General features: G+C 36.9%; 1 protein-coding gene across 2 annotated transcripts in view; it reads right to left on the reverse strand.

The window, feature by feature from the left end:
* The window catches only part of nau (myogenic-determination protein nautilus), a 105,121-nt gene extending 89,949 nt beyond the window's left edge, over positions 1-15,172 (reverse strand). Inside the window, exon 1 of one of the 2 annotated variants that reach the window (XM_081728552.1) lies at positions 13,555-15,171. In XM_081728552.1, coding sequence (XP_081584678.1) covers positions 13,555-14,427 — 873 coding nt within the window. In that variant the 5' untranslated portion in view covers positions 14,428-15,171. Of the gene's footprint in view, positions 1-13,554 lie in introns of both variants that reach the window. The other variant, XM_081728553.1, reaches the window with a different exon arrangement.
* Between the last annotated feature and the right edge of the window lie 12,325 nt (positions 15,173-27,497).

The following is a 27,497-nucleotide window of genomic DNA, read 5'->3' on the forward strand; positions in this document are numbered from 1 at the left end:
CTAAATTAGGGTGACAAATACTGACGTTCGATCCTTAGCTTTTTATTTTATTTTATTTTATTATTTTTTTATAGTTATTTCTTTGACGACACTTTCAATGTACCTTTCTGCTGCAGGGAAGCAAACTGAACCCCACCTGATTTTCATATATGTTGTAAATTAGACCACCAGGAACACGAATCTGAAGGAATTTTGACATTTCGAATGTCGGAACTCGAAATATTCGAACATAAATTGACCATGGAAGCAAACTGGACCCCACCTGATTTTTATATATTTTGTAAAGTAGACCACAAGGAACACGTATCTGAAGGAATTTTGACATTCCGAATTTCGGAACTCGAGATATTCGAACATCAAGTGAAAACGGAAGCAAACTAGACCCCAACTGATTTTTATATATTTTGTAAACTAAACCACGAGAAACACGAATCTGAAGGAATTTTGACATTCCGAATTTCGGAACTCGAGATATTCGAACATAAAGTAACCAGGAAGCAAAAAGGACACTATTTGATTTTTATATATTTTGTAAACTGGACCAAAATTAGCAATTATCTGAACGAATTTTGACATTCCGATTTCCCGATCTCGAGATACTAGAACTTATACAGTAGTTTTATGTAATATGTATAAAAGTAACGAAGAAAGTTCTGTCGCTTTTTGACCTATCACTTAGAGCATAGATATGTCACCAAAGACGTACCTGGAAGATCAAAAATAGTACCCATCAGTATCAATGACCTTCTGCCAACGTTCGGGATGGGCATGGATTCCTTCGCGGTAGAACTTGGTTTGCCGTGAAGCGAAGAAGGTATCAAGTGCATTTAGCACCTCTACTACGGAGTTGAACTGGAGTCCTCTAAAGTGAGTGTCCAAGGAAAGGAACAGGTGATAACCGGACGGTATAATGTCCGGACAGTATGGCGGATGCAATAGTGTTTCCCATTCAAGGTGTAGGATGGTGTTCCGGCTCATTCTAGCTATGTGGGGCATAGCGTTGTTCCGTAATGGGGGAACCCCTTAGCGATTGAGAAGTGTTGGCTCCAGGGTTTTGAGTTTTTCTTGAACACGGCTCAACTGCTGACAGTAGACAGTTGCATTGGTGTTCTTCTCTGACCGCCCGGTAGCAGTTCCCGATGCACGATGTCGTGAGCAGTCCACCAAACACACAGGAGGACTTTCTGGCCCGGAAACAAATCATCTGGGACACATAGACCCAACTTGTAGTGCTTCCCAAATTGATGGAAGTGCTGGCGAATGGTTTCTCGACTAACATTGAATGTTAGCACCAGTTCCTCACATGTCTGTTCGGCTCAATTGCTACCTGAAGATCCTCATTTTGTACATGTGTTGGTCTTCCGGCACGTGTGGTGCGTCTTTCGTGAGTGTTTCGTCACCGTTCTTAAACTTGCTAAACCACCCTTGCACTGTCTGCGTAATCACGACACCCTCACCAAAGCCCTGAGGTATCTTCCGCCCCGCTACAGTGGCGTTTGATCCAAGTTGGAACTCGTACAGCATACACGCCCCTATAACGCTCTGTGGAGGTTCCATATTCACTCCGTCCTTACATACGTTTACGTTATAACTGAACTTCCACAACCAGGTAGAATGTCGGATATACCCACACCAACAACTGACCTTCGCCTTATCTCCATTCGCATTAAACTCACGGTATGAGGGTCAATTTTACACAGAATTCCACAAAAAGCGACAGAACTTTCTTGGTTAACTTTATATCTCTCTCAGGACATAATATGTTTCGTATAGAGAATATTGTGTTTTTTTCATATAACGTCTATATTAAACTTTAAGTTTTAATATCTCGAGTTCCGGAGGTCGGAATGTCAAAACGCCTTCAGGTTCGTGTTCCTCGTGATCTAGTTTACAAAATATATAAAAATCAGGGGAGGTCCAATTTGCTTCCCTGCATCCTACTTTTCAAACGAAACAGTTTTCCAGAGTGTACATTTTGCTTCAAACTGAGTTCTGCCCTGGCTAAGAAACGTAAATTCGCTTCTAAAAGAGTCTTTAAAGTTACACTTGAAATTGTCGTTCGGCATTCTTGTAGCTTGTGAAGGTATGAATAATTCAAGTATGTTTGTTACAACATCTACAAACGAATACTCATTCGTATAGAACCTCCAATACATTACATAGAAAACACATGAACTATACAAAGAAAACCATTGTGCATTAGAGCAGATCTCTTATTAGCAAATGATTCTGCACACGCGCACTGCTCAGATAGCCCAGAGCTTGAGCCTGAGCGCGAGTCCAAATTTAACTCAATCGCGATTGAGATTGTCAAAGGTGTAGCGGTTTACGTTGAATATACCATACCAACACTTTATCAACTAAGTCCTCTTAGATTTTTCTCCAATCCCAAAAAGCGGGTGGTTTTTCGTGATTAAGATATGTTTAAGCGGGGGACGAATATATAACCTGAAAATCGGGTGGTACCCGCTAAAATAGGGTAATAAGCCAACACTCAATAGAAATAAGGTATATCCCTATTTAAGATCACTACACATGCAACTCATGAAATTCAATTTGAAATATCATCCACTTAGACTGACATCTTTTATATTATTATTACTCTTTCCCCATATTTTTAAAAATAGTACTGCCACTCTTTCTTTTGTTAACAAAAAGGCACCACCTCCCTTTCTTAATATAAAGAAAGAGAAAAGAAAGAAAAAAATCTCTATCGCAATACACAATTTTATTGTTGATTTGTTGCCACTCCGATAAATGTGAATGTTGTGGTTTTGCATGTGTCGACTGGCTTCTTATCGCAAGTCCCAGACACCTGCAATAGTTTATACTAGACGGAAACACCGATCATATTTTATTCTGTATCTTTTTACTTCCCAATAACGATAGCCGTGCCTCTTTGAGAAATTGCAACTTTTTTTTTTTTTTTTTTTATTCTGCCAATTGTAAAAGTATAGAATTTCCCTACACTTTAGGACATTTTAAGAAAAAATACCTTCTTTTCCTTCTGCAAATTTTGATCATTTTTCCCTAAGCCGCCGAGGGAAATTTCCCTCCATCTGGCAACTGAGAGCCGGTGTGGGGAAAGATTCTTTGCTGTTTTCTCGTCGTTACTTGGTATTAGTGCTGTAGAATTTTTGACATTTGCGGTTTTCAAAAGCGATTTTCAAAACCGAAACCGCAAAAGCGGTTTTCAAAACCGAAACCGCAAATGCGGTTTTCGAAACCGAAACCGCAAAAGCGGTTTTCGAAACCGAAACCGCAAAAGCGGTTTTCGAAACCGAAACCGCAAATGCGGTTTTCAAAACCGACATTTCGGTTTTATGAAATTTCACTTTTCAAAAACCGGTTTTCGGTTTTTTCAAAAACCGATTTCGACAGCACTAGTATTTACCAGATTTTTTCTTCAGATTTCTGCGTTAAAACAGGCGGGGATCCAGAGAGTCAAAAAGTTGAAAAAAGGGATATTTTTACCCAAAAATCCCGTTTTTCCTCATTTTCCCGCCTTAGATACATGGTGGAGACAAGTGAATGGTACCGCCTGAAAGGCAGTTCTATTCTGAAGAGAATGATGTGCGACACATGGCCCTAGGGTAATTAGGGAAGTGTCGGAATTTTTATCAAAATATACTTCTGTATAGGGGAATTTTGGACATTTTCGGTACTATTTTTGTGCTGGCTTATTTTTGCACCTAGAAGATTGAAATTGTACAGAAACATTCAGTCCACCGAGTAGTATTTACCAGATTTTTTCTTCAGCTTTCTGCGTTAAAACTGGGGGGTACAGAGGGGCTAAACGTTGAAAAAGAGAAATTTTTACCAAAAAATCCCATTTACGGGATTTTCTAGCCTTAGATACATAATGGGGACAAGTGAATGGTACCGCCTGAAAGGCAGTTCTATTCTGAACAGAATGATGGGCGAAACATGACCCTAGGGTAATTAGGGATGTGTCAGGGAATGTTTAAAAATTTCCCTCCGTATACGGGAATATGGGACATTGTCGGTATAATTTTTTTGGCGGGCTCACTTTTGCACCTGGAAAATTGGAATTGTGCATAAACATTCAGCCCACCGAGTAGTATTTACCAGATTTTTGTCAGATCTCTGCGTTAAAACAGGGGGGTCCAGGGGGGCTAAAATTTGAAAAAAGGATATTTAGACCTTAAAAATCCCGTTTTTCCTCATTTTCCCGCCTTAGATACATAATGGAGACACGTGAGTCATACCGCCTGAAAGGCAGTTCTATTCTGAAGAGAATGATGGGTGAAACGTGAACCTAGGATAATTAGGGATGTCTCAGGAAATTTTTTACCTGAGATCATGGTGTTTTACGGTAATTTGGGGCATGGTGGGAATTCCTGATAAAATTTCTCGCGCCCTTGGTATTCAAGATAGAAACTTGAAATTTGACACACACATTCAGTATACCAAGTACTATTTATCAGATTTTTTTTAGATGGCTACGTTCACACAGGGTCGCTCCAGGGGAACCCAAATTGCGAGAAAAAAATTTTCCCTTTGACATCATTTTCCCCGCTCCTGGTATATGGTATGAGTATGCAAATGGTATCATTTGAAAGCCAGCTCCATTTTGAAGAGAATGAGGTATGAACCATGATCCTAGGATAAATAGTGACAATGCAGTAGCTGCTTGGCTGAAAGTCTAAAAAATAGCCCCAAAACCCCGGATCTCTTAAGGGTTAAAGCTGTCTTAGTACCAAGCAGAATACGTTAGTAAGGAGTTTGTAGCTTAAAAGTTGTTGCATCTGTTTCAAAGCACTCACATGGTCGCAGTACCCATTTAACTTGTATCGCGATAATTCATATTTATCGGCTTTTATCTGGTTTTTGAGTTTTGGAAATTAGGCCCTTTCTAAATTTTATTCAATTATCCTCTTGTCTCATTTCGTTGACACCACTATGCAATTAATACTAGTTTGCCGTGAATAAATTCAATTCAATTTCTTTTTCATACCTGCCCCCTCCCCTTCTGACGGTGACGCCACTGTCTCGGATTGACGTTACGTGTGATCCTTTTTTATATCCTTGATTGTAGCCGTCCCTTCTTTTCCCCTTGGTCGAGGATACTTCAAACCACACATACTTTCCTTCATTGTTGTTCAATAAAGACGTGGCAACGTTTCATTTTTCTTTACCATTGGGCACAAACGGTTGGTCCAATTCCGAAAATTCCAACATTTTAGATTAAAACACATACTTTCCAACAACTTTGCTCTCTTATCATTTTTTCGTATCTTCAATTGTTACCGAGATGGCCTATGTAAACGTACTTATGGGAAATCCTGTATATATATATATATATATATATATATATATATATATATATATATATATATTAGAGATGCAAAAAAGCCGGCTTTTTTGAATCGATGGTTTTTTTCACATAAAAAGCCGGCTTTTTTGGGAAAAAAACGAGAATTTTGGAAATTTTGGCTTTTTTCAACTTCATGATTTTTCTATCTAAATAGCTTTCTTATAGTATATTCTATAATTAGATAAAAATTCCATGACCTGAATGTGATATTTCGCTCTGAAATTCACCATCAAGATGGATGGAGCACATGTTTTACGAATTAAAGCTTACATGAAGAATGTAGTATTTGAGGGTAATTTTAGAGGCTATTTAACTTTATTTTAACTTTAGAGTTATCGACATCTTTTTTCTTCTCTAGTTTGTCATCCGTGTTTCATTTCTAAGAACTTTTAGTACTCTAGCTTCTAGCGCAAAAGTTAAACTTGCCCGTTTTTCTATTTATCCGTCAAAACGTAATTTTTTCAATATATCCGTCAAACCGTACTTCCACATTTCTGTTATACTGTAGCTGTGAAGTGATTTAGCAATAATTTTCCGGACACAACCTTGAATACCAATTTATACAAATAATCAGTAGCGGATTTAGAAAAGTACTTTAGGAGGGTTTTTTCTGACTGTTTCGTTTCCTAAAAAGTCCTAATTTTATTTGGGAAGTGCTTGAAGTTTACGAGTACAGGCATAACTAATATTTCGTTTCGTTTATATGTTTAGCAATAATCTTCCGGATACAACCTTAAAAATCATTTTATAATGAGAATCAGTGGCGGATTTAGAAAAGTATTTTGGGAAGGGTTTCTTACTAATGTTTAGTTTTTTTAAACATTTGTAATTTTTATTTGACGGGAGCTTAAAGTTTATGAGTAAAGGCATAAATAATAGATATTTGGTTTGTTGCAGACATTCCGTAACTTTGGGGAACGGGCTTCAGTCCGAAAGACCGCTCCCCTAACCTTCGCAAAACCGTCACTGCTGATAATTAGTAATAATAACGATTTAAAAACAATAAAAAAGGAAGCCGCCCAACTCACAGTACACGCACTATTTCTACATTCACAGATGGAATGAAGAAAAGCTTTGTCAGAATGGTCGAATGCTGGTTGAATCCCGGACTTCCCGATAGAAGCGCAAAAGCTAATCAGTCAGTCATGTTTGTTGTGCAGTTGTATTTAGCTTAACTTAAATATATTCCGTAGTCTTTTTTTGGGGGGGAGGGGAGTTCCGTAATGATATGTTGAATCCCTCTTGTTAAAAATTCAGAAAACTTGAGGACTGGGTAAACTGTGATGGTGGTTCTATAAAACTTAAGTGTAGAATTTCAAGAATATACAGAACCAAAAGCTCTAGATGTGCAGCCTTTAAGTGTATTTTGTTTCAAAAAGAGGGTATGGAATATTTTGAAGTAAAAATACTACGTACTATTTTGCTAGTTATTTGTGTATTCTTTAAAAAGAAGTGTTTACTTTTAGGGTTGGCTGATTTACACCAACTTTTTTTTTTTTTTTTTAATAACTGGTTTAAACCACAAAAATAAAAAGAATGAAAAATGCGAATCGTGTGAACTTCATGGTAACGTTTCCAGATATCAAACCACCTGCAATAGTTTTATTTCCCTTTCACCTTTTAATCAAGGTGTCCCATGTTCAATTCTCGGTCGAACCACAATCCTTTTTTCATGCGTAACCCAAGTAGCGGTTCGGATGTCAGTTTAAGCGAAAGTCTTCTCCTTGATAACCTCGGTATTTCGTAAGGATGATAAGCCTAAATATACGAAACAAACCAAATTGTATATTTCTACATGCCTAAATGCGTGTTGTTTTATAAAGAAGCCAATATTGCTTAAATATATTGATAGAAATTGGCAAAATTTATCGATTGCCTACGTAGCTTCCAACATTAGCTTGGATTGGACTTTCAATGATATCTACGTACCGGTACTAAATTTGTAATTTAATATCTCAGTTTTAGCGTACTGATTATGGTACGTTGACCTTTAAATTTTACATGCAAAGCAATAACAGGATTTTCCCGTTATTGTCTTACATTTCAAGTAATGACGGGATTTTCCCAGTGGCTAGGGCGGGAGATTCTCAACTTAAGAAATTTACTGACCGCACTTCTTTAAGCTTATGGGAGTTCTTCCGGCATAACTCCGCTGTTGCATAATAACATCAAGGCGAATCAAACTTAGGCTATTTCTGTGAATATGTAATATAAATACATAAAGCAAAAAATCTAAGTCAAAAAAGCCTGGTTTAAACCAAAAAAGCCTGGTTGAAACATCCCCCAAAAAACGGGTTTTTGGCATATTCAAAAACAACCACGGTTCTTGCCAACTCTGCTTACTTTTGTATATAGGAGGTTAAAAAATTCTTATTATATACATTGGTTAATCCTTTGGAATTCATAATGTAAATATGTTGAAGAAAAATTGTTTGAAATATTTTTTCGAAATTCATAGTTTATTTTCGATGTTTTATATTATTATCAGCATCAACCACTAATTAAATGATTTTTTGTGTTATAGAGAAGCGATACAAAGTCTGTTTTATCAATTTAAAGCAGTATTTTGAAAAAAGCCCAAAATTTCCGAAGCAAAAAAGCAAAGCAGAAAAAACCGAGTTTTTTTCCAAAAAAGCCGGTTTTTTTCCGAGCCCTTGCATCTCTAATATATATATATATATATAAATTGATAAAGTGACTGTACTAATACGATGAAAGGTAATGCTTAAAAGTACGCAACACAACATATTCCAATTTTAACTATATACCGGTATAAAACTACATGACCTGACATAAATTAAAGGGGTACTTCCGGTTGACGTGGAAAGTTGAAATTTGGCATGATTGTAGCTTTCCGACACTAACCGACAGGAAAATTGCCAAAAGTAAATATTTAATTTTTAGGAGGTCTAAAGGAGGGATGAAGAATTTCCCCACGTTATTTAAATTGGTGTTTTTTGGGACCTATAGTCTCATGTTTTAAGTACTTGGAATTGGAATAAAAACTTGAAATTCGGTATGCTTGTACCTTTTCATTAACGTTAGCTAAGTAAATAAGTAAAAGTAAAAATTTCCAACTGTAGAGTGGTTTTATGGAAAACTGAAAAATCTTTCCCATGTTAATTATATGGGACACCTTTTACACTTCGAAATTATTGTGCACTTCTTGTAGGGCTACAAGCATTAAATTTGGCATAATTTTAGCTTTTTGGGACTAACCAACAGAAAAAATGCCAAAAGTGAATATTTTTACTTTTTAGGGGGTCTCAAGGGGAGACGAAGAAATTCTCCATGTTATTTAAATTGGCCTCTTTTTGGACCTATAATCTCATATTTTAGGTACTTTGAATTGGAATAAAAACTTGAAATTCGGTATGCTTATACGTTTTCGTTATCGTTAACCAAGTAAATCGCTAAAAATAAAAATTTCCAACTGTGAAGTGGTTTTATGGGGAACTGAAAAATCCTTCCCATGTTATTTATATGGGACATCTACACCTCAAACTGTTTAGGCACTTCGGCAGGATTGGAATGATGAAATTTCGCATGATTGTAGCCCTCCGCGACTAACCTACAGGAAAATTGCTAAAAGTGAATATTTTTAGATTTTAAGGGGTCTAAAGGGGGATGCAGAAATTCCCATGTTATTTAAATGGGTGTTTTCTTGGGATACAAAATATCTTTTAGATAGTTGAAATAGGGGGAAAAAAAACTTGAAATTTGGTAGAATTGTGAATTAAAGAGGTTCGAGGCCGTAAGCTGAGTGAACATGAGGTTCAGGTAGCGAAGCCTCCAGCTGTGTAAAATTCAGGAAATGTAATTGAAGAGTAAGTGCACAAAATTCACTCTTGATGCAAAGGCTGATACCTAAGAGATGCAAGGCCGTAGGCCGAGCAAACGCGGGGGACTGGAGGCGGAGTCCCCAGCTAGCCAAAACTAGTCTATATTATAAAATTGAAAGTGACTATGTTTGTGATTCTTAATCTCTTGAACCATTCGACCGATCTCGATCAAACTTTCAACGTAAATGCGGCTCTGGCCTGGGAGTGTTTTTAGCTATTTGCTTTGACGGTACAACTTAGGGGAGGGGGAGGAGGGGGACATAGAAAAAATAGATAAAACTTAATAACTCTTGAACCACCCGACCGATCTCGTTCAAATTTTCAATATAGATGAGGTTCGGGACTGGGATAATTATTATCATTGCACTTTGACGGAACAACGTAGGAAGGGGGGAGGGGGAGATATACAAAAATCAATAAATATAAAAATAAAAGTGACTATGTTCGTGAAGTAATTACTTTTGAATCACCTGATCGATCTCAATCAAATTTTCAACCTATATGAAGTTCAAACCTGGGAAGTTCTTTATCATTTCATTTTGACATTAGATCTTAGGGGAGGGGGTGGGAGGGGGAAATATATGAAAATGAATAAACTTAAACACTCTTCAACTACCCAACCGATCTCGATGAAACTTTCAACATAGATAAAGTTTGGGCCTGGGATGTTTTCTTCATTTCACTTTTGCAGTGCAACGAAGGGGAGGGGAAGATACATGTCAAAAAAGTAAAAATAAAAGTGTCTGTCTTTGCGACTTCATCACGTTTAAACCACCCGATCGATCTTAACCAAATTTTCAACATAGATGAGGTTCAGATATGAGATGTTTTTTATGATATCACTTTAACTGTAGATCTTAGAGGAGGGGAGGGGAGGGGGAAAATCTATAAAAATAAATAAAACTTAATAACTGTTGAACCACCCGACCGATCTCGATCAAACTTTCAACACAGATAAGGTTCGGACCTGAGGTGGTTTTTATCATGTCACTTTGACGGTAGACCTTAGGGGAGGGGGAGGGGGCAAATATATAAAAATAAATAAAACTTAATAACTCTTGAACCACCCAACCGATCTCGATCAAATTTTCAACATATATGACGTTCAAGCTTAGGATAATTTTTATCATTTAACTTTGACGGTGCAACGTAGGGGGAGGGCAGGGGTAGTAGGCGGTGATATATGTAAAAAATAAAAATGAAAGTGACTGTCTGTGTGACTTCACTCTTGAACCACGTGACCGATCTCGATCAAATTTTCAACATAGATGAGGTTCGGGCCTGGGATGGTATTTATCTATTCACTTTGACGTTAGAACTTAAGGGAGGAGGTGGGAGGGGGAGATATATATATAAAAATAAATAAAATTTAATAACACTTGAACCACCGGACCGATCTCGATCAAACTTTCAACCTAGATGAAGTTCAAACATAAGATAAAGTAATTTTCGTCATATCACTTTGACGATGTAATTTAAAGGAGGGGAAAGACATTTACAAATGTTCGAAAGGGACTGATATTAGTGTCGAATCTATAGTTTTTGAGGTTGCTGAGATGAACAGTAACACTTCTGATGCCATTTAAATCCAACTACAGCCCCGCAAAAATTGTGGGAGGGGAGAGGATATATAATAGTAATAGTAAAAACATATTACGAACATATTACTATTTTTTTCTTAATTTAATCCAGCGAAGCGGATAATAGATGCTAGTAACAAATATTATTTAAATGTTGTTATATCATAATCTTCCTGGACCTCTTTGTGTCTCGGAAGGATTAAAAAAACTTGAGATGAAATTTTAAAAAACGAGAGAGAGAGAGAAAGAGAGAGAATCAGGTCATAAGTTTCGTACATAAATTTACAAAAAAAGACGAGAAAATATTTGCGAATATTGAGACAAGGCAAGACCGATACCAGAAAACCTTATTTCTCATCTCATCTCGTTTTGTGAACAACACTATTACCGAGCTATTGGTTATCAGAGTTGAGGCTTTAATTTCATCAAATTTTTGCATAACATATCGTTAGTTCTTAAGAATTAAAAGAAAATACATGGAACAAACCCGTTAAACGTTAATATGACTTTAAGCGTTAAGTAAACGTGGTAGTACTTATAATAAACATTTGTTAAAACCAGTGAAGGATAATGATATTTAACATTAGTAATGTGTACGTAATCAGTGTTCAAGCTTTTAACGATGTTTTATAGCTAACGCTATAGCCAGTGGTGTTACTCTAGTTTTTAGAACAGGTTATATATATATATATATATATATATATATATATATATATATATATATATATATATAGAGAGAGAGAGAGAGAGAGAGAGAGAGAGAGAGTATTAATAGGTAGATATATTTCCCTTAGGAAACAAACCATACAAGGTAGACGAAAGCAAATTTTCAACTGGATACTCTACAACAAGAGACAAGTAGTGATCTACACAGCATTCTAATACAAGATGAAAAAGTATTGGAATAAGAGGCATAATCACTCCGAAATTAAAATACCGCTAATTTTACAGTAATTATGTGATATCTTGAAATAGATAAAAAAAAAATTAATCGAAATGTGGAACAAGAGAGCTCTAGACAATATTATTTTGCATGAAGTAGTGTTATCACGGGTTACCTAATAGCTTTCGGTTTGCAGCCATTTAGAAACGCGAAAATAAATGCCGATTTTCTAAATGGCTGGAAATCTAAAGCAGATAAATGAGTCGTGATAACGGTATCTCAAGTAAAATAATATTCTTGAGAGGGAGCTTTTGTTCCACTTTTCGATTGTCTTTTATCTATTTGAAGATATCACATAATTACTGTAAAATTAGCGGTATTTTAATTTCACCGTGATTAGGGCTCTTAATCCAGCACTGGACCAGCAATTATTGATAATGGTATGTATGCGTTTTAAATATAAACAACCCTCACCACTACACTCATGTGATCCTAGTTCTCATTCTTGATATCTGAGAATTTGAGGTTAGGAAATAAACGCTTATACCTTGTTCTGAGAGATCATAAGTTTAAGCCTGTAGCTGTAGAAATTTCTAAAACAAAGATAGTTAAACTAAAAGTTACTGTTCCTGGGTATAACTGGGTAAAATTTACTGTCACGTCTGGGTATAACAAATAGTTCTCCAATCTGGAAATATTTTAACAACCGGTTCTAGCGAACCGTCTGAATAGCACAATTGGTTATAGCATTATTCAATTTCTAAACACTCATTTAAAATTCAAAAATGTCATTAACAACTCCATTTGTTCATCTAAACATTGAAATGGGAAATTTGCTTAACACGTCAAGAATGTAGTAATAACAACTAGGGCTGGAAATCCGAAAAAAATATTTAAAAATTTACCGCAAAACTATGCTTAATCTTATGTAAGAACCAGGGGCGGATCCAGGGGGGGGCGATCGCCCCCCTCCCAGAAGAGGAAGTTTTCTTATTTTTTATATATAAATGAAACCCATCCCAAAGTTTGGAGCCCTTAAAAGTAGCAGTATGACAACCCACCGCCCCCCCCCAGAAGTCGGTCCTGGATCCGCCCCTGGTAAGAACTAACTATGAAACATCCCTTTAGGTTGTCACTTGGCTATACAGGGAATTTGAATTGACCGCTTGTCTATAAAATCATAATAGTACAAAATAGATTTTACTATTTTGATAAATATATGTAAATCTTTTAAAACAATTTTGTTCTGCTAAGTTTGTTCGTATAGGTCAAATTGTGTAAATGTATTTTCACCCCTTCTATCGATCTGGTATCTGCTTATATAAAGCTATCTTTCTGTGTTCATTTTTTAAGAATTTAATCTATGAGCTAAATATAATCGTAAATATTGTCATGCAAATAGCTCTTAGACCCTATCTGTAACACATGTTCAATAGCCTTATGGGGGTTGACAAACGAAACTATCCTAATAATAAACTGCAAACGTCTTAGTTTATGCGTCGCGGTAATTCCTGATAATAAACAATCACGCTAATATATATCGCTACTTGCGCTATTGGGTGTTAAACTATGCAGGCAATTTGTTGATTTGAAAGTATTGTAATAATTTAGTTGCAACTTACAACTATATTTTTTGAATTTAATTATTTCAATGAATGAATAAGTACATTGTTAAATGTAACCAATCCGAACTCTTAGTTAAACAAGATTTTAACGTTTAGTATACAGCGTGCCGAAGGCTTAGGCGAAACAATTAGCATCCTTTCATTTTTTAGATATACTATATATATATATATTATATATATATATTCATGAAATTTAAAAATGTCTGTTTTATACATAATGTACTTTATTTTATATATGTTGATACCTGAAATGGTTATATTTTTGGAAAACTAATTTTTCACTCACCTTCCTAAGACGCCTTCTTTCCCTTAACGTTGCTGCTTTCCGCCTATCTACGGTCACGGTTTTCTTCTTACATGCTTTGCAGGCCCACAGGAGACACCGGCGCTGAGCATGGCCCTGGAACGGCGGTGCCAACACGTGCGGCACATGTTGCTCGTCTACATCTTCACCGCTGCCTCCACCAGCCGTGTTATCAGAGCCCTCGGGCGAGAAGGCCTCTTCTTCCTTATGATACAACATACTCTCAGCGGTCGAAGAGGGCAATGATTTCATATCATTATTGCCGATACTGAGGCTACGGTGATTGGACGCCGAAGAGGTATAAAGTTTATTGTTGGTCGTTGTCGGGCTATACTGGCCCATTTTGGTCGTCATTTCCGATGCGGAAGAGTACATAGTCCTTGACGACGAAAGGCCATCCGAACTGTTACATAGATCTTGATCACAAGTATTACTGCTCGAACTACTGCTTCCGGTACTGCACCGTCCATCTTCTGAACACCTTTTTAATCCTCCAGGAGAATTTGTATCTGGATGGCTTTCAAAATGTCCACAGTTGCAACCACCATATTTATTTTTCATTCTACCATAACGTCCATTGTCGTTATTACAACAATTCAGCAATGAATTAGTAGTTTCGTGACCGGGATACGAACTGTGGTGGTTCGGAGATAATGATGATGAAGACGGTACACTTTGATGATGATGCACGTAGTTTGCAGATGAATAAACTGTTGAAGATGACGATGATAGCGGAAACGTCACTCCTTGGGTGTCTTTTCCGATTGCAGAATTATTGTTATTGTTCGTGTGATGGTTGGAAGGAGCATTGTAGCGACAACTTCGCATATCCGAATTCATCATCATCATCATCATATTGACGGCAGTTCTTTGTTTCACTTGTGTAACTATACGACAAAAAAATCACCAAGAATTTTCACTAAACACTTTTGTTTTTCGTAAATAAATACATATCATTGAAGCGTTGAAAAGAAGTCTGTCGGCGGTGCACTTTGACGCCTCTCAAGAGAGTTGCGTTTATAATTAAGCTGTGAATGTTATGTGTGTATGTGTGTGTGTTATGTGGAAGCGTGAGGATCGGTTCCAACACAAACACTTCCTCTTTGACAGCCAAGAAAAGTTTTCAACCTCGTTGCAACCCGAAACGTAAAGTCATTTCATGAGTGGCATATCACTGACATAAACTGTCAACACTTTCTGGAAACACTTTGTCTTTTCGAGATAGTCTATTGGTAACGCCGTGAAAGACGAGAAATTTGTAACACTTATATGTACCTGGTGTTTTTTTCTTTTCTGTTTTGAATATCACACTGCTTATTTTTTTCTTTTAGTTTAAGCACAATTCTTTCTGTTGAACCAGTTGATAAAATTAAGTAAACCCGCACTGACTAAGAGAGTTGTTGTATCTGTCGCACTCTCTGCGTCCCAAGTCACAGTCACACACTAGAAGCAAAACACAGACACACACTAAGGAACCCCCTAGAGTTAAAGACACCGCGCGACACACGCACACATTTGTACACAAACACACACTTTGACCCACCAATTGACCGGAGGATCAAACATCCAGGTACTTTTGGCAGCGCTTGCGCATTTAAAATTCCTCTCTCTGTCGTTACCGCCTCTTCAATAAGGGTTGCCAGCTAAAACGGGGAGGGGTTAGGAAGAGAACACGCCTACAATACCCCTCCAAAGAGCCAATAGGGGAAGCATTAGGGAGAAAAACCTCTCATAATGTCCGTTTGACATTTGTGACGCCTTGTGTCACATTAGCCGTGGCATAACTTGGCAAAGAATATCTTCATGGAAGAAAATGTGGACATACAATTTGTAATGAAACGTCCTTAATGTACTGTAATGCAGACTCAATAAATACGAATCAACATAAATAGACTAGACACTTCGATAAATCTTTTTTTTTTCTATTCAATTCTATTCTCACATATAGTTATGGATTAGAAACATAAAAACTGTATAATTATGACCTGATATTTTATATTCTTCATGACGCCATAGAAGGAAAGAAAGGAACAGGAAGAAGAAGAACACAACTGATCGATGATTTGAAAAATAGAAGAAAAGAAAATATTAGGAGTTAATAGAGGAAGCCGAAGATCGAAAAACGTGGAAGGAACATTTCCAAGCCCAAACTTACACACACACACACAAAGAAAAAAAATTAGGAGTCCCAGGACCTACCAAAAGGCAGAATTCTTAATAATAATAATTTTAAGCCAGAAGTAAAGGATAATTTAAAATAAACTTTGAACACAAGACCTTTTTTTTACGCATTAGCAATAGGGCTTATGGAAATAAATAATATCTAAAAGAAAATGTTTATTCCGAACCCAATATCGAACGCAAATGAAGGGCTGGAAGTGAGATAGTGTCCTCTACATTTTATCAATATCAGGAAAACAACTATTTTTTTTTTTCGGGAAGTTCTACAAAAGATCATGAATATATAACATTTTGAATCCTAATCTCACTTCCAGCCCTTCTATTACACTGAGAAAAATTTGTTCTCCGGACAGCGGTGTATTGTATACAAACATAAGAATCCTCTTGCTTACTACAGAAATCAGTACGAAGAATACGTTATCCGTATCTACATGGGCACTGCCCTTAGATGTTATATCATGCCATTGCAGGATGTCTGATATCTAACAGTCTCTCTTATATTACATACATATATGTAAGTTACTTTCGTCAGCTATATGTTATATACGTCCACTTGTATGTGAGATCCTGACCGCCTATATTGTTTCATACGGAAACTACGTACAGATGGAACACTTATACCCTATACAGTAAGTATTATAAAACATGTGTTTTCAGTTATATGTTTGCTGTGGTTAAGTCCAAAAACTACCGTATTTACAAATGTAACATACGATTTTACGTACGTCACACATTTTTTTTTTCAGTGTATCTTCCTATCTTGCGTACTTTGTTTAACGTATTAATCTTAGTTTATGCGGTTGTTAATATTCATAAGAAAATATATATATAAAAAGTAGAAAAATGTTGGCAGAACTCGTTATTGTTAATTACAAGTTAGTATGTATATAACTGTTGAGAAGCACATGGTATCTATATGACTCTTAGAAGTGCATGTGTCAATGTTAGGAGAAAATAAACGACCTTGAATATAATTTGCTGCAATAGAACAAAACCTGCCAATTAGTATTGGCAACTAACGAAATACTATTTAACGACATAAAAATTTGATTCTTCGTTATTTCGAAAACTACGCATACGAATTTATTCTCAAGCATGCCATTTTGTTCATCTGGATACAATCTATCGATTGGTATATTCGTTAAGTTTGGAGATTATAGTGAAGCAAATAAATGAATACATTTTTTAGAGTTAATCGTGCTTTTTGAGTTACAGTATATCTCACTAATCTTGTAGTTTACTTGTCTTGCTAGAGTCATAATGTAGCGCTTGGACATAGTGTACTTCAGTATCAGTTTCACCTTAAAAGGTGGCGTTGTTGTCGAAAAGCACCAATTTTTAGGATTACCAAAATACCGGTTTTCTAGATATTCTCGAAAACTACGCATGAGGTTTTACCCTCACTCGTATTTTTGTGTTCAATTCACCGATATATATCTATTAATATAAAATGTATATTTTCACTTTACGTCCAGGATTAGCTTAGACAGTCCGGGATTCAAGCCTGTGTCCGAGATTTTCGAGTAGGGATGGGCAGGAGCGAGTTCGAGCGAGTTTTCTTTGAAGCTCGACTCGACTCGAAACAGACATCTTTGAGCTCGACTCGAAACTCGACTCGAATTTGGGTCGAGTTTCGAGTCGAGTCGAGCCGAAACGAGCCAAATCGAGCCATACCCTGTGTGGAGTTTCAAATACTCTCTTCAAGTGTCCTACATAGACAATATAATTATTATCAATGATACTATTATTATTATTATTATTATTATTATTATTATTATTATTATTATTATTATTATTACCGACCTCGGTAGTCATGAAGACTAGGAGGCAAGGACATCGTTCAGGAGGTTCCAGGTTGTTCCGGATTTATATTTCGGAGGAGCATCAGACCCATTGCCAGACGGGGTCAAGGTTAATTGACCCCCGGGAACTGTGAGTGGTGATTACCTGAGGTTGAGACTTTTATTAAAACATGAATTTGCTATAGAAACTAATTTTGCTTTCAGGATTACTTTGTCATATATCCAAAACTAAGCAAATCCTTGAGTTGCTTTTAAGTTTAACGTCCCTTTCAGCGGCGATGCTATATGAGATACTGATTAACGTGGAATCCGAACAACATGAGCTCCCGCCGGGAATCGAACCTGCGTCTCCCACGCCAAAGGCGCGTACGCTAACCGCTTAGACACGAAGGAGCTCCGAAGAAAACTTGTGTTGTATGTAGTTTTAATTACTATACAGAGAATAGTAGAAAGAACATATAAAGAAATAAGGATCACACGCAAATTCAATGTCCACCCTCCACAGAGCTGACGTCATCTTCGAGATCGAGGTGATAGGTACAAAACGGAATTGAATTAAATTTAATTACAGCAAACTAGCATCTGGAAAGAGATGAGGGAAGTTAGCTGCCAGGTCAGGGCTATTTTAATATAGGTACTATCCCGATATCGCCTCGTAGATAAAAACAGTGTACCGTCATTTTCCTATGTCAAGTGAATAGTGTCAGGAGAAAGTACTGCAACGCTCAGAAAAAGATAACAAACTCATATTTTACTCGTCCGTCCTTTCTCTTATATTTTTCAACAATTCGATTAAAAGAAAAAAATATAGGGCATGACTTCGACGGTCAGTTGTGACAACAAAATACATTAATGTTGATAGTGCAATTTTCCAACAATTTTATAATAGACTTTTATGTTTGAAACACAAATAAAAATATTGTATAATACACCTTGCTGTTTTGTTTTTTGTCGGTTCACCTAGAAAATCAAATCTAAGTGTGCGATAGCAAGTAAAACTGTTGAAAGTTATATTAAAGCAATGCACAATAGGAATATTGGTGAAGCTACAACCATATTATTTGAAGTACGGGGATTCAAGAGGTCCCAATCCTTCCCCGGACCCCCACGCCGAGTCAAAGAGTTTTCGAAGTCTGTTCTTGTTGAATATTAACTTATTACATAATGTAACGTTTGTCATGTCGTCAAGTCTAGGAGACTTAGTAGTGGCTAAAATTCTGCTCAAGTTGTTTTTCCTCAGATGCAGGTAGATGTGGGATGGTACCTTTACTGCAGGCCAAACGGTTGTTTCTAATTCATTCTATTCTGTTGAGTGTAAGGAATGTAACCTCTCTCTAGACTTCAGATAGTATATTTAGGGCGCAGAGTCTATCACGCAAATAGAAATAGGGAGATAATTGACAAAAGTGAAAGTGGATTATGCTGCAAATTATTTTAGGAATTATTGCAAATAAAGCATAAATTCAATCATATATGTACTAGGTATTAAAATAAAGATGAAAACGACGTCTTTTTAAATTAGTCCTAATGCGAAATTAATTTCTTTACCCTCCTCACGTATTAAATCTATGTCATATACAAAATATTAGGTTAATAAAATGTCAGAACTCGATACACTCTACGTAGGTATAATAAACTTAAAATTTCTGTTTTAAAAGATGACAAATTTCCAATTTAAAAAATGTTGACAAAATTATTGATACACAAGCATATATCCTATAGCATAGTGGAATACATCAAGGATACGAACATATGGAAAGTGTTGTTACTACCAACATTTTCTATTGTCTGACGAAGCCATGAATTTAGAGTTCTTAAGATAGAAAATAAATAAATAAAAATTTTCTAGCTTTACATATCATAATTATGAACTTTGGACTAAAAGGAACAACTGAATGAAGAAAGTGAATTATTATGAAGAGTGCTGAGATAAGAGTATAGGAGCGCCCTGAGTAAACCCATGGACACCGTGTTGTCCGCCAAAAATTCACATGGTCTGGGCTCGAACCAGGCTCCTTTCGCACCAGAGGTGAATACTTCACCACAGAGCCACCTTATCCAATCCCTCACACTGAGGGAAACAACGACACACTGAGGTTCTCTTAGGCTTCACAGCGTAAGCGTGAACATTCATAAATGATCATAAATGTAATTGACTAGAAATTGGGTAATTTTGAATAAGATGGGCACATTAAAAACAAAATGATAAAATATTTCATTGATATCAAAACATAAATTGACGGAAACATGAAATATCTTGTCTAGAGCTCAATCAGTTGGTTAAGTTACTTTTAAAATCTAACGCGTTACTTTGTCATCAACTTTTCCTTATATACAGTACATGACGCAAATTACACAAGTTGATAGTTGTTACTAATATCATTCACACTCAAGTAATGCTGCCTCTTCGCTGCCAAATGGCGAATATACTTGCCTTCTATATTTGCGGTCCCGGATCTATTCTCAGCGAGATTGCTTGCCTCAGTTTTAACAAGCAGTAAGACCAAATTTATTATTCTTTTAGTCAATTTTCTGTAGGTATAGAAAGCTTTTAAAGTTAAGGAGACGATTTAGAGTACCAGGGTCATACCCAAAGGAGCGGCAAGGGACCCATCGCCCCACCCACCTGAACCAATGAACACTACTAAACACTGGTTCAATCCGTTTATTTTTCAAGATAGTTATTCAAGAAATTTTTCGAGTCGGAAATTTATACCTGACTGTACAAGAACTTAATTCGTAATAGTCTTCTTTACAGTCAAACCAAGGATTTCTTTAAACGAGAATCCAGATACAAGAAACCCACTGAGCCGGCTATACAGTAATTTCCTAAAACCGATATCTGACCTCTAGCGAACAAAATTCGATCCATTTGATCGTGTTGTATGATCTGTGCCGACTCTAATGGCGCAATTGGTTTTTAATGGATCGGCTCACGGTTTGTTCACCACAGAGCTGAGATCAGAATGACCGCTCACATGTCACGCCTACTGAGCCGATACTTCACCTCAGGCGAGCCGGCTCGAGCCGATGGCTCATTCCAATCTAGCTAGCTCGAGCCGATGGCTCACCTGAGCCGAACAGAGCTGGTTGCTCATCCAAACCAAGCCGGCTCGAGTCGATGGCTCATTCAACCGAGCCGGCTCGAGCTGTTCACTCAGTTGAACTGGATCGAGCCAGTTAATATCACTACTTGGGTTGGGCATCTATTTGGGCTCAAAAATTCGACCGTGCAAGTTTCAGCCTTGATGGTAAGAATTACAGTCAGAGTAGCCCAAAAGTGGGTATACAGACCAGAATCGATCAAGTATGACATTTTAATTCATTAAGATAATGCATTTATTTACTTCGGTCTGTTCAAATCTTCAGGTATAAGTGAAAAGACATTAAGAACAAACAATGAAGAAACTAAGTTAATACCTGTGTGGAAAATAAGAAAATGATATAAAATGCCATGAGCCTATCAGTGCTGGACTGTATACCTACTTTTGGGCCACCCTGTATTGTCATTGTGCTCACGACATTTGAGGCTGCCTCATTATAATAATCTGTTTTTATCTCGTTATCGAGATGAGACGAGATGCGAGAAGTGTCCCCTCTCATTAGCAACACTAAAAATATTCCATATTACTGCTTACATTTCTCATGGCTTTCTCCTTCCAGTCTAATCAGGCCAGATTTCAAAACGAGTTAAAACGAGCTAAACGAGCGAGCCATTTATCAAACTCGACTCGACTCGAAACTCGACTTCAAAAACAGTGACTCGACTCGAAACTCGACTCGAGAAAATTACCTTTGGCTCGACTCGTGCCCATCCCTATTTTCGAGTTAGTCCAGTGGTTCTCAACCGCTTTGTTGTGACATACTGGTGAATTACGCACTCCTCTAAGGTGTGTCGCGAAATTTTAGGATTTAAAAATCATGAAAGAATTTAATAATAATTAGCTAAAATCGAGACTGACTCTACCAGTGAACACCTCCAGCGACAGCAATAATGCTCAGTGCCACATAGAGTCATTATAAAAACTAATTTGTTTCACTATAATAATAATAATAATAATAATAATAATAATAATAATAATAATAATAATAATAATAATAATAATAATAATAATAATAATAATAATAATAATAATATCAAACACGTATGCCGCGATGCCCTGAACGCTCAGTAAAGTGTGTCGTCAGTCAAAAAAGGTTGAGAATCACTGGGTTAGTCAATGGAAGGTCGGGAGGGAAATTTTTATCCGTTTGGTTAATCGTTTCGCTTGCAAAACTGTCTAGTGTGGACTTCTATGAAAAATCAAGAGTGATAAAGTGTTCTCGGAAAAAGACTTTTAGCAGAAAAATACATTTTTAATCAGGAATAATAATTTAGAAAACAATTAAGACAATTGTAAAATATATATTTTAAGTAAAGAAAATGAGTTTTTTTTTTTTTTTTTTTACTTCTCAAGTACCACTTCCCCTCAACTCATTCCAAAAAAAATTCCGGGATTGATGTCCAGAAAATATGGTAAGCCTGTATATGTCTTACTTTAGGACATCGTTTGCCGCAAATAGTACAGGGTGAGCATAAAGTCTTGCCCTGACTACAAAAATGTATTACAGAAGAACCGCTTGACATAATAATGTAAATACTGGTCAGTTACATAGGTTAGTATTATAAGTTTTTTTTTAAGACCACTTTCGTTACTTATGTTTCTGATGGGTGATTTGCTTTCGTGGTACGACAGCACGCATTGCGCTTTCTCCTGCTTCGATGCCATTTCGCCAACTAACCCGCACGCGCCAAGTAACGTACTGCGTCACTCCTGGGTAGCACTAGTGCCATGTATTGGTGTTTAAAAGAACTTGTAATACTAACCTATGTAACGGGCCAGAATTTGCATTATTCTGTCCAACGGTTATTCCGTAATAAATTTTTATAATCAGGGCAGGACTTTATGCTCACGGTGTATTGTTGAATATAACTAAAGAGCTTCTGAAGAAATAGTTTTGTACCCACTACAGATAAAACATATATACGTAACATTTATCGTTTGAATGCAAGGAAAACCAGTATTCACTAACATATACCCGCTTTGACATATATTTTTAATAACCTATTTAAAATGATACCTTATTACAAATCTGAATAAATAACCATTAACTATTAAATTAATGAAGGAACCATTCCCGATTCTCTCTATATGACCAATACAGTTAACCTTGTGAACAACGGACACCGATGAGACATGATAATTTGTCGTTAAATGAGAAATGTCCGTTACAAATTTATAGTAACTTATTCAGAGCATGCACGCCGACTATGAAGGTGGTCCAGGGCTTCAGCACCCACACAAGTACTCTTGTGGGTGCGCCGCACCCACAAGAGATTTAGTTTGGACCCAGGTTTGAACCTGTTTCTCTTGCTTTTAAGTCAGCCGTGTTACCAACTGAGCGAGGGCAGCCCCAACTTATCCTTATGGTACTGGCATATTTTACTTTACCACAACACTGTCCTTTATGACACTGTTCATAAAGATTTTAACTAAAAATAAATCAATCAAATATCGAGACTTCCCTGAAAACATATAGGCTAACACGTTCCACCATTGCGTCTATGGCGCAGGAGACCCGGGTTCGATTCCCGGCGGAGCTCATGTGGTTCGGATTCCACGTTAATCAATAGCTCCATGTCTCATATAGTCTCGCTGCTCAACGGCACGTTAAACTTAAAATCAAATCAAATCAACGTACCACCAATGATATGTACGTACATAAATTTTGGAAAGTCGGTGCCATTGATTAACACCACATGTGGTAAATATATGAGACATACAATAAATAAATACATTAGTCGGGACTCATATATGTAAATATAAGCTAATTTCGAAGACTGTACGTAGCATTTGAGCTACTGACAGGATATCCGCTTCCGTAAAGGAACAACAGTATATCTGAAAGACTTATACTGCCAATGATCATATTTACCCTACTGTGAGGTGGTAAAAATCGGATTAGTCATTAATAACTAGAATCACATAGTGTTGGACAATCAATTTGCACAAATAAATTTTTTTCACGACCCGCTCATTCGCGTGCTATCCTAGCCAGCTGTTTTAAGTTGGTCACAAAACTTATATCATGGGGGTCAAGGTGGAACAAAACGAGCCCCCGCGGGGCTTTTAACCTGTTCCTACTATTCCTCCTCCTCCTCTTCCTCCTACTACTACTACCAATACTACGGGTAATACTACTACTACTACTACTATTACTACTTATCTGCACAAAAGTAAGTAAATACTTTTTTGAGTGTTATTTTCATCTTGTGTGTTATGAAAATTTAAAAAAAATAAAAAAATAAAAAAAACTTTCTTTGTGCCAGGTTTGAACCCACGCCAAATGCGATTTCCATGAGGTGAACGTTCTACCACTGTTTTCTTTTTCATTTTCTTATTTAGTCAGCAATATATTGTATATACAATTTAACTGGCACAAGAAGGAAATATATTGTACAGGTAACAATATATTAGACATTTCAAAGGAGGTCTCAGAATAAGATTGAAAAAAATAGAAAGTACCAGTACATCATAGTGTTAAATGCTCATTTAAAACAACAAGAAAATTGAAAAGTTCTTCTGCCTTACACTGGGAGATTTCCATTTTTCTTTGAAAACATGATATTTATAACTGTCCACTCTATATTTCTGATTTGTCAAAAGATATTCTATCGTAATCCCACAAAGCCAAATCACTGCATTTTGTTTTTGTGATGGAAAGTATTTAAAATCTGGAAATAACATAAAGTCTGGCGAAAACGAATCAATAATGCAACGACATATAATGCGTAATAGAGTTCCAAGAAGGAACCAGATGGGACTAACTAGACTGCAGGTTCTTAGTCTATGTTGAAGGTTATCAAGTTCAGAGCAAGACACACAATTTGGGGATTGAGTGAGATGAATCTTGTGTAGTCTGCTTTTTGTTGGTACCAAATTATGCATTACTTTATACCAAAGAGATCGTTGTTTGGCGTTAAGAATCGTATTATTTACATTTTCCCAAATCTGATTCCAATTTTGATTTTGGATGAAACTTGAGATTTCTGTACATCACTGTCTGTATGAGTTCTAAGGATTGATACCTAGTTTTGACAGTAAATCTTACTGGTACACTTGGATCGAGAACATTATAATCACTTTCAAAAATATTGTCCTGAATGTATCTGACACAGGAGGGAATCACTGTGAGGTTAAGAGGTGCTACAGTCCCTGTTCTCTTTATCCAGTTTAAACTCCACATTTTCACAAATAACGATTTTCCGAATGAAGAATGTAGAACCATTTAAGGAAATACAAAACTTTACACTTAATAGACCTAATGTGAACATCAACTAAATTCAATCCACCATTAGATTTGGGTTGTGTTATGACATACATAGGAGTTTTAAAGATAAATCCTTTCCACACAAACCAATAAAGTGCAGTCTGAATTTGACTAGTACAACGTAATGGCAAGAGCAAGAGTTGGCCAACGAACCAAATTTTCGCAGCTAAATATGTATTAGCAATCCAAACTCTTTCCTCTAAACAGAAATTACGATCTTTTCAGTTGTGGCATTTAACTTTGATGTTTTGAATAATCACATTCCAGTTGTAAGTAATCATTTCATGTACAGACCTACAAACCTAGATTTCTAAGATCTTGAGATTGTCAACTTGGGATATTGGTATATTGTGTTCATTATACCTGTTTCCAAATTTAAGTAATTTTGTTTTCTACATATTAAGTTGTGCACCACTATATTTTGCAAAGGAATGAATAGTGGTGATGACACTATCCAACTCAACTGTATCTCTAACAAGGACAGTTAAATCATATGCATAGGAAAAAAGTTTAAATTGTAAATCAGCTAATTGTATACCAGATATGTTTGCTTCAAGTTTATAAAGCAAAGGCATCATATATAAATTAAAAAGGATCATGGAGAATGGACAACCTTGTCTCACTGATCGTTTAAAACAGCAAAGGAAGTAGTAAAATATCCTCTGTTTGGGCCATTCTGTTCTCTGCCAATTAATTATTATTAATTTTTCTAACAGCCTTATATTCAATTTTTGACAGTGTCATTCTGTATGTAGTGCCAATTTTTGTGTACAGATGGCTCTTGGGGTGACTTTTGCTCTACCCCGAAGTTTCGCATACTGGTTCCTTTCCTCCCTTTGTTCAAAATTTACAGTTAGGCCGCGTCCAAGCATCTTTTGTCAGTGTGGGAATGAGAGCTTTATGTGTGTAACGCGCTACCGCGATCGTGCTTGGAGGACCAAATTGCATTCCTTTTCAATGGGAATAACTATCAATCTTCTGTGTACCAAATACAGTCCATTAATTGTGTAATTTTTATTATTTGTTAGTACTCAATAATTATTAACACGTTTTTACACTGTTTTTATATATGTTAAAACAACAAACCGTTGTTTGGATAAACATATTGCATGGTCCTCAGGGCCGGATTCGTAACCGTTGTGAGCAGTTTTGAACGAACAGTGTGAACATTCTATTTCAGTTTTAAAGTGTTTCGTGTCTACAGCTAAAATGAAAACATTTGCAATAAAAAAGCGGGCTCTCAAGTCCAAAATCACAAGAGCTGAAAAAGCCGTTCAGCTCTTGACCACAAGTGAAGTGAACGCCATTCTTGTTCACAAAGAAAAAGTGACGAATCTTGAACGAGAATGCTCGGCGTTGTTGGAAGAATGTGCTTCGGTGGCAACAGATGAAGAATACACAAGGGAAGAAGTGGACATTGCGGAGATGGACAACAGGATAGTGAAACTGCGGGTGTCATTAATTGGATTACAAGTGTCCCAACCCCCTCCCCCAAACCCTGTGTCTGAAGTGCAACAAGTGAGTGACATTAGGTTACCCAAACTCCAGCTTCCAGTGTTCTCAGGAAATCTATCGAGTGGCTTTCGTTCCATGACTTATTCGTGGCCTCTGTGCATAATAACGAGAAGCTGACAGGCGCTCAAAAAATGCAGTATTTAAAAACATCGTTGCAAGGGGAACCGGCACAGCTTTTACAAGCTATGCAGATAACGGACAGTATTTATAAGGAAGCATGGGTCATGTTAAACGCGCGCTATCTTAATAAGCGAGAGATAGTAAACTCGATTTTGAAACGTTTAATTACACAACCATCAATTAAACAGGAATCAGCAGCCGCGTTAAGAAAATTGATAGACACCACCATGGAGTGTACGCGTTCTCTTAAGGTGTTGGAACAACCAGTCGAACATTGGGATGCGCTCTTAGTGTACCATACAGCGGATAAATTAGATAATGAGACAGGTAGACAATGGGAGCTTTCTTTGAACTCAAATGAGCAGCCATCTTTTGAGCAACTCGCGGCATTTTTGAACAACAGAGCCCGCGCTCTTGTGTTGCGGCCAATGACAAGCCGAGACAACCACCCGCCACTAGTGACCCAATGAAAGGCCGCGAAAAGAAATCAGCGTCCTCTTATGTCAGTACTGCTCAACGAGCTCAAACTCAATGTGAAATGTGTAGTTCTGACCACCCTCTTTACAAATGTGCCGAATTTACCAAACGAACAGTAGAAGATCGTGTCGCGTTCGTGAAGGAGAGAAAACTATGCTTTAATTGCATGCGCAAAGCATGTTGGAAGGACAAATGCGCATCCAGTAAATGTCGAAAGTGTGATAAGAGACATCATACATTATTACATTTTAATAGAAGTGAGTCGACGTCGAACGCAACACAATCTCAGGAAACAAGTGTTGCCTCTCATGGGACTTCCGAAGTCAGTGTTCCCCATGTCCTATTGTGTACTGCTATCGTGAAAATATTAGGGAAGGATGGTGCGCCATATCCATTCCGGTGTATGCTCGATTGCGCATCAGAGTGCAGTTTTGTCACTGAAAATTGCGTGCAGAAACT

The sequence above is a fragment of the Thermobia domestica genome, chromosome 10, assembly GCF_964235325.1.
Source record: "Thermobia domestica chromosome 10, izTheDome1.hap1.1, whole genome shotgun sequence".
Taxonomy (NCBI): domain Eukaryota; kingdom Metazoa; phylum Arthropoda; class Insecta; order Zygentoma; family Lepismatidae; genus Thermobia; species Thermobia domestica.